The sequence below is a fragment of the Drosophila persimilis genome, unplaced genomic scaffold (genome assembly GCF_003286085.1).
Source record: "Drosophila persimilis strain 14011-0111.01,24,50 unplaced genomic scaffold, DperRS2 tig00000002-arrow-pilon, whole genome shotgun sequence".
NCBI classification, from domain to species: domain Eukaryota; kingdom Metazoa; phylum Arthropoda; class Insecta; order Diptera; family Drosophilidae; genus Drosophila; species Drosophila persimilis.
In genome coordinates, this window is record NW_020825289.1 from 4170014 (window position 1) to 4185435 (window position 15422).

A 15422-nucleotide genomic window follows, 5' to 3' on the forward strand; every position below is an offset into this window, starting at 1 on the left:
TCCGCAGGTCCGCTTGTACTTCAGTCAACTGCCAGACGACAAGGTGCCCTACGTCAACAGTCCCGGCGAAAAGTATCGCGTTAAACAATTGCTGCACCAGCTGCCGCCGCAAGATAACGAAGTGAGTATTAGCCAGAGGAAAAGCTGGCTAAAAGGAAACGATAACAAAAGAAAATGCAGTTAGCACCACAGGCAGGTCCTACAAATTTAAAGAAAAGCAACCAAAAAGCAAGGAAAGCTTTGGCTAGACAGTAGAGAGTAGAGTTCTTATAACTGCACAATGATATTGATTAAAATATTTGGATAAAGGAAGAACGAAAGACTTTAGTTCACGATGCAAAAGGATACTTTTATCCTATGATCGTAGAAATATGTAGCCGAATTTCAAACCAGAGCTGCCCGATCTAATTTATTTTAGTTTTAGGGTTTCTTAAGAAGAAACAACACATCAAATAGAATATTGCAAAAGGAAGATTCCAGCAGAAACGAAAGAAAATCCAATCGAGATATAAATAATAAGTATTCAGATAGCTTTATAATTTTGCAACTCAGCTTCCCAGCAGTATCCTGCCGAACGGAGATTGCGAAAAGATTTATAATTACCTCTTCGGGGGCATAGAAAACAGAGCATAAAGAAAATCCTTCATGAGCAGTGGCAAGATTAAAAAACTTGTCAGTGCCTTTTGAGTTGCCTTAATTAAAATCCATGAATACAACAAACTTTTCGCCCGTCTACGTGCCCGTCTGTTGCAGGTGCGCTACTGCCACTCGCTGAGCGACGAGGAGCGCAAGGAGCTGCGCATCTTCTCGGCCCAGAGGAAGCGCGAGGCTCTCGGCCGAGGAGCCGTCCGGCTGCTGTCCGACGAGCGACCCTGCAAGGGGGTAAGTTTGAAAACAATTTTTTTATGGGGTGGGGGCCCTTCCTACACCCCCATCCCCATCCCCATCCCCATCCCCATCCCCATCCATTGCTTTAATTGTTGCAAAAATTTGCATTTTATTATGAACAAAAAGTGCGCGAAGAGCACAAGATGAAGAGTCGTTTCGATTTCATTTGTGCCTGGTCTGCCGGTCCGGGCCGGGCCGGGCGGGGCGAAGTTTTGCACCACCACCAGAGATTCTTTCTTGGCCCGGCCCGGGGACTACTGCCTGCCATGAATGGCCCAAAGAGGGAACAGGGGAACACAAAAAATCTGACAATGGCTGGCGAAAACAATGAGCTGTCGAGGGTAGAGGGACATGGTAAACGGGACGCGACGGTGTTGCCAACTTTCAAACGTCTCGAAATAAAAGATGACAAAAAGATTTCATTAAGTACACTTTCAGCAAACGGCAAAGTGCTGCGAGGAAACCCCAACTGAAACTGAAAATGAAAAACGTTGTTGCAGAAACAATTGCAGTGACTATGGCTGTGACTGGGCCCGGACTCCGCTTGGCTCTGACAACATAAAGGCTAAGAGAGTCAGCCAACGTACAAATTCAGAGGTTGGTGTTTCTCTTTTGCCTCCTCTCTGGACGTGCCGCGCACGTTGCAACGCGTTGGGCCAAAAGTGAATGGAGTTGCCTGCCAAAGACGCAATGAAATGGCATTAAAGCACAATAGCACTGGCATTAAATAGGAGAAGTGGTATCTGCATCGGGCTGCTATTGCCACTGGCACTACCCCTGCCGCTGGCACTGGCACTATCCTTGCCCAGCTTGGCGCCCCTGCCCCGCTTCAGAAATTTGCATTGTTATTAGCTGACAGGCGGAGGACTCTCTACTCTCGCTCTCTCCCCGTTCGCGGTGCGTGCCACAAGTTCAACTCCAACTTCAGCTTCAAATCCGGAACCCAGGCATCTCGATGCGCACTTGGTCATACTGGGGATCTCTGTATTCTCTGGGTAGATACTCGTAGTTTGCAGCTCGATTTTATTGTGCTCACATTCGCCACTCGTAAAACTTATTAAAAACTTTATGCCGCATGTTGCGTGTCTGGGGCCTGGTCGGGTCGAGTCTAGTCGGGGTCGGGTCGTGTTTGTCTGCTACGTGCGTGGGTGGATGTGGTGCCCGGAGCTGCCTTCGTGCGGGTTTCTGGGTGTGTGGTGTGTGGTGTGTTGTGCGTGGTGTATGGTGTATGGTATATGGTGTGTGGATTTTATTTGGTTTGTCCAAATTGGCAGACAAGTTCCGTTTATTATGGCCAGAGGACTTGCACATACACTTCTCTCTGAGGTTGCAGTTCATTAGAAATCCCAAAAATAATCAGTGCGAACTTTGGCAAAGGAATTCAGATACAGATGTACTTATTTACTGGCAGAATGAGAAGCGGAATCCTGTACAAATTTAAATCTGAGCTCAATATTTTGCATGCCTTTGCAAACTTTAATCTTTCATTCATAAAAAAAGAGATTAACTTTAAAAAGTATTCAAAATCCAGACCCAAGCCCTCCCTTGGATCACGATGAAAGTGCTTAAAATTCACAGACCATAACTGACTTGCTAAACGGACGTTAAAATGTGAACAAAGGTCCAACCCTGAGCCATCCAATCGAATGGCGTGGAAAGCATGAGGGAAATTATGAAGGAAAATTTATGAAAACGTTCAATGATCCCGAAAGGGAGGAAAAGGAAGCTCTCGCCTCGCACTTGGACTCAGTCAGGCGTGAATGAGTCGCAACGTGGGCCACAAACGTGTGTCACAGCCAACTGGCAATGATTTTGGCAAAAAATAATGTGGCAAGTGGCGTAGAGAGGAGGCAAACTCCTTGACAGATTTTCCACACGAACAGCACCAGCAGCAGCATCCAGCGGAAGCTGAAATTTTGACAAGGATGTGACACTAAAGGTCGTCCTGGCAACAATGAAATAATTACAAGAAAAGCCATCTCAGCCCTCGACTCCATGAAATATATATATTTTCTCTCAGAAAAAGGGACTACTCCATCAGCCATTGAAGGTAGGTAGAACAGCAACAGCAACGGCAAAGCAAACAAAACGGAAAGCAAAATAAAAGAAAATCCAAGGAGAAGGAAGGTAAAACCCGCTGGCTGTTAAGCGAAAAGTTTATGTACTGAAAAGGGCATGATAACGAGCGTCATTAATAATTTGAGTTGCCGTGGCCTGACGCTGCCAAGGGATGGGATGGGCTTTGGATCAGGATTCGGGATGGAGATGGGGGCGAACTGGTACTGCTACTGGTACCGGTTCTGAGCAGGAAATTGTCTGTCTGACTGTCTGTCTGTGTGTCTGTCCGTCTGATGGGGAAGTTTGTCGCTAAAAGTTGGATTAATCCAGACACGAAATGGGTTAGCAAGGACACTGCAGTATCCCCCCGTCTCCGGGGTCAGCTACGGTTCAGCACGGTTCGGGTAGGTGCTACACGGTGGCACCGCCAGCAACAATTTGTCAATAGCATAATTGTCTGTCGCAGGACTTGGGCTCCCCGGCGGCAAACAGGCAACAGCCAACAGCCAACAGGCAACAGGGATTAATTGGATTGATAAGATAAATGAGCAGCGATTGCTGCTATTTACATGACATTCACCCGGTTCGGCAGCTCACGATGATTCACGATGAAAAATGCCATTTTAAGTGCAGAGATTTTCTGGCCAAACTAATCAATGACGGGGGCGCAGAGCGATGTAGCATTGGGCGCCCATCCTCCCTGAAAACTTTGCCACTTTGTCGCCACCGCAGAAACTACTTAAAGCTCTTTGTGGGGGCAAAGTTTTTTCCAGACTTTCTGCGGCTTGCCCAGAGCAAAGTGCAGAGACAAGTCTATTCCGACTCGAAATGCGTCATTAGCCAGGGATTGGTGGGAGCAGAGATGGCGGAGCACACGGCACTCTTTGCGGACAAATTAAAGTGCGCAGCAGCTCCCTCATTTGTATGCCACTTTCTTTTCGTGGGGGGCCCTGGCCGGGACGATAAATTTTTTGGAGTTGGCAAACAATTAACGACGCATGCAGTGAAGCCACTTACATAACGGCCATGGAAATTATCAACCCTGTACAGTCAGCGCCCAAAGCTTTCGCCTGTCAATGCTTAATGGCTTGCAAAAGTAAATGCTGATTGCGGGGGCCAGGACGCGGAGCAGCGCCCGCACCGAGGTTTAATAGCCTGGAAAGTTAAGGAGCTACGCAGGAAGAGTGGAGACAGTCCTCGCTGATGCTGATGGGGCAACGGGAGCCTCTTGCGGCTGCCTCTGCGGTGGCGTCGGGTAATTTGCCTGCGCCAAAAAGCCGCCAAGAACGGGGGCGCAGTGGAGCAATCACGGGGCAGTGCCTGGAATGGGGGTGCAAATTGGCAAAGATTCTGAGTACTGGGGTCTGTCGCTTCTTGGGTCATGGGAGGAGGTCATATATCAATGCAGTTGGGCTAATTGCTCCGTGGGTGGAAATGAGAGGGCAAATGGCTTACAATAAAGTTAAGGAAGAAACAGAATCCGTTCAGGAATAATACAGAAACCGTACGACTTAAAGTCAGGATAATCCTCGAAATCGTACATTCTTTTAACAGAGTTTCTGTATATTATTTGGAATTAAAGGACAACGCACTTTTATAATAACTGTCCAAGAGTTTAGATGGGGCTTCACTGCACAAATGTCCCCTCTTGGAGAACTCAATTAGGATCTAGGGTATAAAAGCGTCACCAAACATCCCGGACGGTCGTACCCTTTCGCCCCGAAATGAGTTCATTATGCGAACGCGTTTAAATTTAACGAGTCTCGAGGTTCGGGGCTTGCCAGCAGTCATTAAAAGCGGAGCTTCCTGCTAGCAGCATTTTCCCAGCAGAAAAAGCAACAGCAGCAGCAGCAGCAGCACAGTTTTCAAAAATCTTCCAGCGTCCTCGCTTTAAGTGCTTCCTTATCCACCGGGGAGCACTTGGGGTGGGGTGGTGTGGTGTTGGCTGCCACCGAGGCTGACACGGGCACATGGCCGGCAGCTATTTTTGCATGATTTCCGGTTGGGAAACGAGGATGGCACGAGAATAAAGAGCAGCAAAACCGCAGAGCGAGCTGAAAGGAGCAGGCACTGGCCTGGCCAATGGAGCCGGCTCCTGTTTCTGTTCCTGTGCCGTGACCGTGTCCGTGTCCGTGTCCGTGCTTGGGGCACTTTTGGGGCTGGGTGGTGGCGGGGGCGCCGAGCTTAAGCGTTTTATTACCGTTATTTAGCATTTATAGACGCTTAAATATTTTCGCCCGAGCAGCAGCCAGACGCTGCAGATTTTTATCGCTCGAAGAACTTGAGCATATTTCTCTTATTTATACGATTCACCTCTCATCCCCACTCTCCCCCTCTGTCTCTGCCTCTGTTTCGTCCTTCCAGTGCGAGGAGTCCCTGTCGGGCGGTGACATCGTGGTCTTTGCCCAGCGTCTGGGGGCCCAATTGTGCTGGCATCCGGGCTGCTTTGTGTGCAGCGTATGCAAGGAGCTGCTGGTCGACTTGATATACTTCCAGCGCGACGGGAACCTCTACTGTGGCCGACACCACGCCGAGACCCAGAAGCCGCGCTGCTCGGCATGCGATGAGGTGAGTGATCCACGTTCGTCCCTCCTTCCCATCCTCTGGCGGACAATTATCATAGTGTTGAAGATATCCCAGTATTTACTTATGCACCCAATTTTTCTCTGTCTCTTTCTCGTCGACAGATCATCTTCTCCGACGAGTGCACAGAGGCCGAGGGTCGCACCTGGCATATGAAGCACTTCGCCTGCCAGGAGTGCGAGCACCAGTTGGGCGGCCAGCGGTACATCATGCGGGAGGGCAAGCCCTACTGCCTCGGCTGCTTCGACACGATGTTCGCGGAATACTGCGACTACTGCGGGGAAGTGATCGGCGTCGATCAGGGCCAGATGAGCCACGACGGACAGCATTGGCATGCCACGGACCAGTGCTTCAGCTGCTGCACCTGCCGCTGCTCGTTGCTGGGACGCCCGTTCCTGCCGCGACGGGGTACCATCTACTGCTCGATCGCTTGCAGCAAGGGGGAGCCGCCGACGCCTTCGGACACGAGCTCTGGCCCTCAGCTGCGTCCCACCCATCGAGCCTCCACCTCCAGTCAAATCGCCCGCTCGCCCCGCCGCAGCGGAGACCGGGACAGGGAGAGGGAGTCCTCAAGAAAGACCAACCATGGCCATGGACCGGTCAAGGGCACGGGCAGTGCCGGCGATCTGCTGGAGCGACAGGAACGCAAGCGCATGGAGGCAGCCGGCGTGGCCGATTTGCTGCTGGGCGGGGGGGTGCCAGGCATGCCACGCCCCGCCCATCCGCCACCCATCGACCTCACCGAGCTGGGTATCAGCCTGGACAACATCTGTGCGGGGGACAAGTCAATCTTCGGCGACAGCCAGCTGACCTCCTCCATGCCGGACATGCTGCTGTCGAAGGCGGAGGACTCTCACAGCTACCAGAGCATCGACAAGATCAACCTGAACTCGCCAAGCAACTCGGACCTGACGCAGAGCACCCAGGAGCTGGCCAACGAGCTGGAGCTGGACAACGATCCGGTGCGGGAGCTGCCCCACGATGGTTACGAGCAGCTTTTCGCCAATAATCGCAACACGAAGAAGGGCCACGAGCTGCAGGATATGCAGGGGGAGGAGGACGGAGAGCAGCTGGACAACCGGCCACTGAAGGAGGTGCGATTCCACAGCGTCCAGGACACTATGTCGCGCTCCAAGAGCTACACGGATAACTCGAATGCCCGTCGCCGGCGCCGACGTCGTAACCAGTCTCGCAGCTCCTCGGAGATGCAGATCAACCAAACGAATCTCCGACTGCACAACGCCCAGACGCAGGCCGCTGTCACCGGCACCGGCACCGGCGCCCACAATCTTCTAAACAATCTGGATAACTGCGATGTGGCCAGCATCTGTTCGACCTGCTCGTCTAGCTCTTCCAGCGACATGGACGACTACGTCTACCGGCTGCCCGCCCGCAAGCACTACGGCGGCGTCCGCGTGGCCTACGTGCCCAACGATGCCCTCGCCTACGAGCGCAAGAAGAAGCTGGCCCAGGACCCATCGTTGGCTGCGGCCGCATCAGCCGCTGTCCCCGGAGTGCCGGGAGTCATGAACGAGAGCAAGAACTGCACAATATCATGACCACCTCCCATTCTGCCGCCGCCGCCCTTCAACCTGAGCAGCTACTACATCCTGGACACCATCCTGGAGGAGCAGCAGAGCCTGATGCTGCCGGAGAAGAAGCCCGGCTGCCTGCGTCGGGTATGGAACTTCTTTGGCCTGGGCAAGCCGCGTCTCCAGCACACCGGCAACGGACGGCTGTACAGCGTTTAGGTGGGATTGGATTGGATTGGACTGTAAATAACATATCGAAATGTATTATACACCGAAACAAACGACATATGAGATCATCGAAGTGGGGTGAAACCTTGTACAAAGCTTAAACTATATCATATTTGCATTTACATATACATATTATACCTACACATAGGCATTATCATAACTAATTAGGTATTCTAGTGTTAGATCTAAGAAGATCGAAGCGGATCCGTAGGAGACCACAAGCAGCGCAATAAACGAACAATAAATTCCAACGAATCCCCTTCAACGGCCAACAAAAGAATCTCCGAGAGAGTGAAAGTCTTTTTAGTGCAATAATTTAAAATGGAATGGCAAAAGCAGAACTCGAAAAGCAAAAGCGAAACCCCAAATCTTCCAAAACCCGATCAAAACAAATCGATAAAATAACCAAATTTTACAACGTTTGCAGTTTCTATTTTTTTACGACTTTTTTGTCCAACCCAAATATGACGAAGATTCTTTTGTTTGAATGCCAAATTGTTTTATGTAATTTGCCTGCTTTCACCCGCAGCGTGAAAGGGAAGCGAAACTGTTATGTAAAAGGAATGTGTCCAGAATACTTAATCGTCTTAAAGAAAGTTTTGTAAGATCAAAAAATACATATGATAAGGAGTATGAATTGTATCGGTTATTCGTCTAAGCTATGCTACATCATTCAAATGAAATTCAACAAATGTGTGTATGGAAACATAATCAAAAATAAAATATATGTCTGTGTATTTTATCCTAAACCAACTGTGTTTATTTCCCCTATTTGCGTGGCATCAGGCGCATCCAGTAGCCAGCTTTGGGGGCAAGGTTGAATCCGCGTGCCTCCTCCCACAGATCCTTGACAGTCTTGGGAGATCTCTCGATCTTGTACCTGATCAGGAGGTTGTACAACATTCCCTTGACCTGCATCAGAGCATATCGATTGCCTGGGGATAGAAATGATAATGGTAATGGTTAAACTAACAAAATATTTCCTTCGGAGAAGCAGACTCACCTATGCAGTTTCGGGGACCTACTCCAAACGGCAAATATGTGTAAGGCACTATTTCATTTTTCCGCTCATCGCTGAAGCGCTCTGGATCAAATTTTTGGGGCTCGGGGAAGTACTTATCATCCCAGTGCAGGCCGGCAATCGGAATATTGACGCGATCACCCACCTTGAAATCGAATAGCTTGGTGCCATCGTCGTCGGTTAGGGTGTAATCCTTGGAGCAGATGCGATCGGTAACGGGCGCAAGGGTCCACTTGCGTAGCGATTCAGAGATGACCATGTCCATATACTTCATCTTCTGCACTGCATCGTACGTGAGTGAGCTGCCTTTAAGCGACTCCTGGACCTCCTTGGCCTCCTCGTAGAGCCGCTGCTGGATGTCGGGGTTCTCGAGCAGTTCCAGGGATGTGGTGCATATCAGGTTGGCATTGTTCTCGAAGGCAGCGAAGAAGAATATGAAGCACTGGGCCACGATCTCGTCGTCCGTCCAGTTGTCTTCGGACTCCGTCTTGGACTCCATCAGCAGCTGGATCATGTCGGGTCGGTTGATGTTGTGCTCTTCACGATATTTCATCGCATCCACCACCAGCCGTACAAAGTATTCTACTTTCTGGCCATTAAAGATCTTCATATTAAAGAACTGACACAGAAAAAAATATCTATCAATTTCCATACAGTATGAACCATTTTATAAATAACTCACAAGGAACACCTTCGGAATGAGGGTGGCGAGCAGGAACTTGAACAGCTGCGATCCTCTGGAGAAAGTGAGAGACTGACCGATCTGGTAGAACTCATTATCAGGGCTCTCAAAAGAGTTCACCTTCAGCCCGAAGGCGGTGGTGGCTATCAGATCATTCGATAGCTTGTTGCAAAGCACTTTCATGTCCACCTCGAGGCCCTCCCCAGATTTGGAACCATCCGATAGTCGGGACAAGTGTTCGAGACACTCCCCAAAACTGTCGTTCATCAGGGCGAACATGCTGCGCATCTTGGCTGCCGTAAAGACCGGCGTCAGGGTGTTTCTCATGTGCTTCCACCGCTGATCTCTCATCACGCTCAGCATGTCGTTGAGGAGACGCTCGTTGCTCTCTAAAAAGAGCTGATGGTTCGGAAAGTGATCAAAGTCCTTGATGCAGATCTTCTTGATTATTTCGGGATCGTTTAGCTGGATCATAGGCGTACGCAAATTAAAAAATCCAACAACTTTGCTGAAAAGTTTTAGAACGTTCTTATCCGTATCTGGATCGCCTGATTATAGATAGATCACTTACTGGCCCCGAGTACGATTGTAGAACGCGCTGAGGACCTTGTGAAACGAGGTTAGGCCCAACATCGATGTACCAATATTGCCAAAAAACGGCTTGGGCTCCTCAAAGTACACTCCTCGATCATCGAATGCGCGGTGCGTCGCTGTGGACCACTTGTATATCATCAAGCCAAGGACCAGAATGGCCAGACATATTTCCAAGCAAACCATAGCAAGGTTTCTTCACTTGATTTTTTTGTATCAAACTGAGTTTCGCAATTGCGCGACGCGACAATTTATACCCGCCGTAATATACATATATGTATGTTTACTCGTAACTAGTATACCCGTATGTGTTCTGTTCTCCACAAGTATTACTCACAAAGGCTCTCATTCTCTCTGATTGTTGCTGTTTCTGTAGGGGATCTAAATATGTGTTGATAGATAACTCTCACTCTCTGTTGTCAATATTTTTTCGTAGCGGAATCGGAGAGAACAACACCCTTACCCTTGCAAACTGTATTTTAACTTTGATCAGCAGGGGTTCCTCTATTGTAGGATATCACAGAATACATCGTCACTGTATCTTATAGCACATGTACATATGCTGTATTGCTTATTAAAACCATTATCATTTAATTATTATAATCCAATATCAAAATGGGATCATAACATTGTATGTTTCGATTCAACATTGAGGGTATTCAACGCGTCAACCTCCGAAGCACTTTTTCTGAATTTTTTTAGAATTTCGCAACTAATAAACAGGTTTCTCAGCATTGAGCAAAGCTCTTAGCTCAGAGAATGTTCTGATAAGAAAGCTTCGAACTGGCTCTCACTCTCTACTTCCCTCCTCTCTCTAAGTGTTTGTCAATATCTTAACGCTTGCTTATCAATTACCTATCATTTGCCTAGAAACATAATCTTATCTTGAGCACCAAACAAGTATTTATTCATAATCGAACAAAGTTAGATCACTGAAAGCTGAGTTCAATCCACTCAACTCTTTTCGTTTCAGTTGGGAAATGAGTGTTATCTACCGAAATTAAATGATTAATTGATAGTAGAAGACCATTTAGTCGCTAAGGGAAACTATAGGAAAAGAGTACACCCAGATACTTACCGGGCAATGCATATTCCCCACTCTACATATCTAATAGCACTATGCATAGCTAAATATACAATAAGCTAATGTTTTGGCTACCCAAGCAAAGATAAATCGATTTATGATTTATGATACGTTCAGGTAGTAAAATCCACTATTGCTATCAGTTGCTTGCATATCATTCGAATATTTTATTTCCAATCAAGCTGATGCAATGGGATATTTGAAGAGATTAGAGTAGCCAAGTCCTGATAACAAATTAATTTAGTCATAGTTGTAAGTTTGTAATGCTTATCAGTATTAATCAAATAAACCCCTCTTCTGAAGCAACAAAATTTACTACGTGATTTTTATTTATTTATTTATTTAATTAACAATTATCTGCCAAGATACTAAATGATGAAGTTCTAAAATCTTGATGTATAGTTTAGGCGATAAGATATGAAACGAGGGGGAACGCTGTGAGTTGCTGCGGACACCGCAACTCTACGGTTATACCCGATACTAAGTCAGTATGGCTCTCCTCCGGCAGACGCCGCTAATATTAAAAGACACGACAAACAGTGCGTGCGAGAGAGACAGAAAATCAGTCTGAGCGTGACGTCGGGCGCTGCGTAGGCAGTGCAAATTGATTTCTTGCTTTTGGCTACAAAAATGATCTGATCTGATTCAGATTCAGCAATCTGATAGATATTATCATTGTCTATGATTCTGCGTTTTTAGTTTTCTTGTATCCTCAATATTATGGATGCAACAGTTTTTCGTCCTTTGTGGGGGCGGAAAGGGGTGGGGCGAAATTTTGAGATATTCGTTTTATAGTGAGATCTAACAGGAGTGCGGATACTAAATTTGGTTACTCTAGCGTTAATAGTCTCTGAGATTTGTGGATATCCCCAGATTTTCGTCGTTTGCGGGGCGGAAGGGGGTGGCGAAATTTTGAAATAAACTCGTCTAAGTCCGATATCTTAGAAGTGTGGATACCAAATTTGGTTGCTCTAGCTTTTATAGTCTCTGAGATCTAGGCGGTAATGTTTTACTCTAAGCAAAGGCGCCTATGCTACGTGTGTGTTAGAGAGAGACAGGGCGAGAAAAAATGAAATTGTTTTCTTGATGCTGGCTATAATAATAATACGATCCAATTCAGATTCTGCAGTCTAAAAGAAATGGTCATTCTCTACGATTCTGCGTTTTTGTTTTCTCGTATCTTTAAAATTGTGGATGCCACAGATTTTCGTTCTTTGTGGGGTCACAATCATAGATAATGACCATATCTATCAGATTGCTGAATCTGGATCAGATCAGATCATTTTTAAAGCCAAAGGGAACAAATCAATTTGCAGTGGGTACGCAGAGCCCGACGTCACGCTCCGACTGATTTTTTGTCTCTCTCGCACGCACTCTTTGTCGTGTCGCTTAATATTAGCGGCGTCTGCCGGAGGAGAGCCATGCTGACTAAGTATCGGGTATATGTATATGTAGAGTTGCGGTCTCCGCATCAACTCACAACGTTCCCCCTCGCGTTTTCTTTAATTTCGCGGCATCAGGCGTATCCAGTAGCCAGCTTTGGGGGCAACGTAATACTAATAATAATAATAATTTACAAAATGAAAAGAGGGTAGGTAACAAGACACCCCAATACTTACGGGCAATGGGTATTCGTTACGATCAATTGAGAACCGTTCTATTAATAGAAAACTTGCCAGAGCAGTGGTGTCTAGTGCTTTTTAAATGAATCAATTTGAATAAGCATTTGTGCCTTTTAAGGAAACCCCTTTCGAAACTCTCTCTATCCATTCTCTCTTCCTATACGTAATAAGCTAATGTTTTGGGCACCCAAACAAAGAGAAATCGATTTATGATTTGTTTTCGTTATCAGTTTTCCAGCCTATCAGTCGAGTACGAGTATTTTGTACACAATCAAGCTGATGCAATGTCCTGAAATTTGTATTAAATTGGGGAAACCTTCTGATGTTTGGATATTTGACGAGCGGAAAGTAAGCAAGACCTGACAACAAATGTATCAATTTGTGTATAATAAATTGTTAGAAGGCCTATCAGTATTAATTCACTAATCTTTCGACCTTGCCATTGGCCTACAAAGAAGCAGCAAACTTTGAGAGCTGTCAGCTCTGTGGGATCCAGCTCAATTTCAATTAAGTTAGGAAACTTTTCCCATCTTCCCCCATGAATGCATGCATATACGAGTATGTTTGCTTATGTCATCCGACTAGAACTTCAGTCTGTCATGTCACGCGTGGCGATCAAATATGATGTAAGCCCCGGGACCTGAAAGCGCTTCGACTCCAACTATTGTCTTCATGTGGAGGTTTACTGTTTGAATATTTTAGCATATTGACCGACGGCGAGTCGCACGCAGCCAACGACACTGGCAGTGGGGGCTCCACTCCGGTGGGGCAAAAACTGTTAAAACATCAAATTAGCCACAAGCGTTATGCCAGAAATATAATTAAATATTTAGACAGTTTTGTTATCGGGCAGAGTCTTGGCTCTGACTGGCGGACGTTTGTTTGGTTGGTTTTGCTGCTATTTCGCTTCATTTCGTCAGTTTGGAAATTTGCAACAGCATTTCTGCGACAGACACACAGTGGTGGGTAATCAGTGGCAGAGGCAGGGGAAGGCAGGGGAACAGAAGATATATTTCAGCAGCTATGATACATCAAATGCCAATGGCAGAAGCGGAAGACGGAGAGGCACAAGTTAGTCTGGGTACAGTGGAGACTCCCTTTCGAAATATGTTCTCAGAAAAAAAGCCTGGAATATGGCATATCAATGGCAGAAAAAGTTTCTTTGGGAAACGTCAAAGCAAACAAAAGTTAAACGCTCAAGATTCCATTAGCCAATACTTGAATACGGTTTTTAACGGGTCTAATTATATGAATCTGTATCTGTATCAGACAATAGTTAATCAAAGATTTTGGGGCATCTTGGTTGAAACATCAACCAACTCTTGCTATAGCTAGGCTACACCCGCTGCAGTGTTTTCCTTCTTAGCCATCTTTCACTGTGGCAACGTAACCATATTCATATGGTTATTCAGGGTTTATTCACCCCTTTCTGCCAGGCAATGCACAAATACATACAGAGATGTATATGTACATATGAATGAGCTTGTGTGTATATAAACCCACATAACACAACTTTCGTTTGCTTGGCTGTTTCCTCATGTACATGTTATATTGTATGTTATACGTACGCCTTTAACATTTTATGCTCAACTAAAGTGTTAGACAATATATGTACATATGTAGGTATATGTGTAGTATATGTTTAGGAATCTGTGGGTGTATCGTGTTTATGTGTGCTGCATTTTATCAAAGCTTGCCCAGCACTTGCCGATGTCTGTCAAAAGCTATGAAGCTCTCCTGCTCCACTCTCGGCGTTACTCTTCACCACTGCTTCTATTCCATTCCATTTCATTCTATTCTATTTCGCTTCTTTTTTATGCGCAAATCATGCTGCATCATTAAATCTTTTCCGCTGGGGCTGTCGTTGCTGCTGCCTCGGTCTCTTCTTTTGTGGCTGTTGCTATTTCGCTTTTGCATTTCCTTTCGCTTTCTGTTCAGTAGCCAGCACTCTGTCTCTCTCTCTTTCTGTGGAGAGAATTTATAGCTTTCAGCGTTGATTTTGTTTGGGAATCATTCTCTTTTCCATTCTGTGTTCTGTGTTCTGTGTTCTGCGTTCTGCGTTCTCCATTTTCTTTTTTTATTCGGGTCTGTTCTTTTTTATGTGTTTTTAAGTAGTCGTAAAGCGTAACACTTGATGAGATATTAAACGTTACCCCAACAGCAGCGGCAGCAGCAGCAGCAGCAGCAACAGTAGCAGAAAGGATACCACATAAAGCAGGAGGAGGGATCCGGATCGGGATCACACATTGTTGCACTTTGTTTGATTTTATGGCATGTTAAATATTGGTTTTTGAATTTTTCATTATTTCCTGGACCCGAATCGACGACGAGCAAAAGACTTTGAATGGCCGTTTAGTAGATTTGAGGGCTCCTAAAAAACGAGTGAGAAGGGGACAAAGAGCGTATGAAAGAAAGGCAGCAGGATACGTAGTCGTGGGGCAGCCACACCTGACAGGGACGCCTGTCTGCCTCATCAGGGCGTATAAAGAGACCACAAAAACGAAAGGACCTTGTCTGCCAACTTGTCAATGAGCCCTGGCAACTAAATATTTTATTAGGCAGTTGGCAGCACCAAGCACACACACACACACATACAGAGAAAAAATACGGGAAAATTGAAGAACAAGAAAAGGCAGATGGAGAAGGATGTACATATATGTGTGTGTGTGTGTGGTCGTGATTGCGTGAAATTTAGTAGCTCTTGGGGCAATGTAGGGACAGACAAGTTGATGCTGATGAGCCTCATGATGATGATGATGACGATGATACGGGTGTGGACGAGGATGTGGATGCGGCTACTGCCTGATGAAGTTGCCTCTGCCTGTGCCTCCGTCTGTCAGGGGAATTGGGGATATGGCGGCAAAGTTCCTTGACTCCACCCCAGCCCTCTTTTTGGGGCATGTTTGCTCACAATTGGTTGTACGTGTGCAACATTTTTAAGTAGCTTTCCTCATGATTTCTCTCTCTCTGCCTCTGTCCTTCGTTTCTTAGCTTCAAGGAAAATGCCGGGGAAACATATGTTTTCAATTTGACTGGCAATGGAGGACCTTGATTGAATTTACATTTACCTACGCCAAAATGAAGATCGATGCTGTGTCTGGCCAGCTTTAAGAGCTTCAAGTTCAACTAACCA

General features: G+C 46.5%; 2 protein-coding genes across 2 annotated transcripts in view; one reads left to right on the top strand and one right to left on the bottom strand.

The window, feature by feature from the left end:
* The window catches only part of LOC6591012 (protein espinas), a 30276-nt gene extending 22642 nt beyond the window's left edge, over positions 1-7634 (top strand). Inside the window, exons 4-7 of the mRNA XM_026987041.1 lie at positions 8-121; positions 754-882; positions 5311-5514; positions 5634-7634. Of these exons, the coding sequence (XP_026842842.1) occupies positions 8-121; positions 754-882; positions 5311-5514; positions 5634-7088 (1902 nt within the window). The 3' untranslated portion in view covers positions 7089-7634. The remainder of the gene's footprint in view (positions 1-7; positions 122-753; positions 883-5310; positions 5515-5633) is intronic.
* A 279-nt stretch (positions 7635-7913) lies between these two features.
* Positions 7914-9769, bottom strand: LOC6591013 (cytochrome P450 9b2). The gene is made up of 4 exons (XM_002015542.2): positions 9564-9769; positions 8993-9500; positions 8293-8929; positions 7914-8224 (listed from the first exon to the last, which is right to left on the bottom strand). The coding sequence occupies exons 1-4, from the start codon at positions 9767-9769 to the stop codon at positions 8058-8060; spliced, it is 1518 nt and encodes a 505-aa protein (XP_002015578.1). The 3' UTR covers positions 7914-8057.
* Positions 9770-15422: the final 5653 nt, after the last annotated feature.

Excerpts from the sequence above, each read along its gene's own strand:
- LOC6591013 (XM_002015542.2), bottom strand. The coding sequence starts at position 9,769 with ATGGTTTGCTTGGAAATATGTCTGGCCATTCTGGTCCTTGGCTTGATG. Across the intron at positions 9,501-9,563 it reads TACAATCGTACTCGGGGCCA|CAAAGTTGTTGGATTTTTTA; the intron begins GTAAGTGATCTA and ends AAAACTTTTCAG. Across the intron at positions 8,225-8,292 it reads AGGTCCCCGAAACTGCATAG|GCAATCGATATGCTCTGATG; the intron begins GTGAGTCTGCTT and ends TTCTATCCCCAG.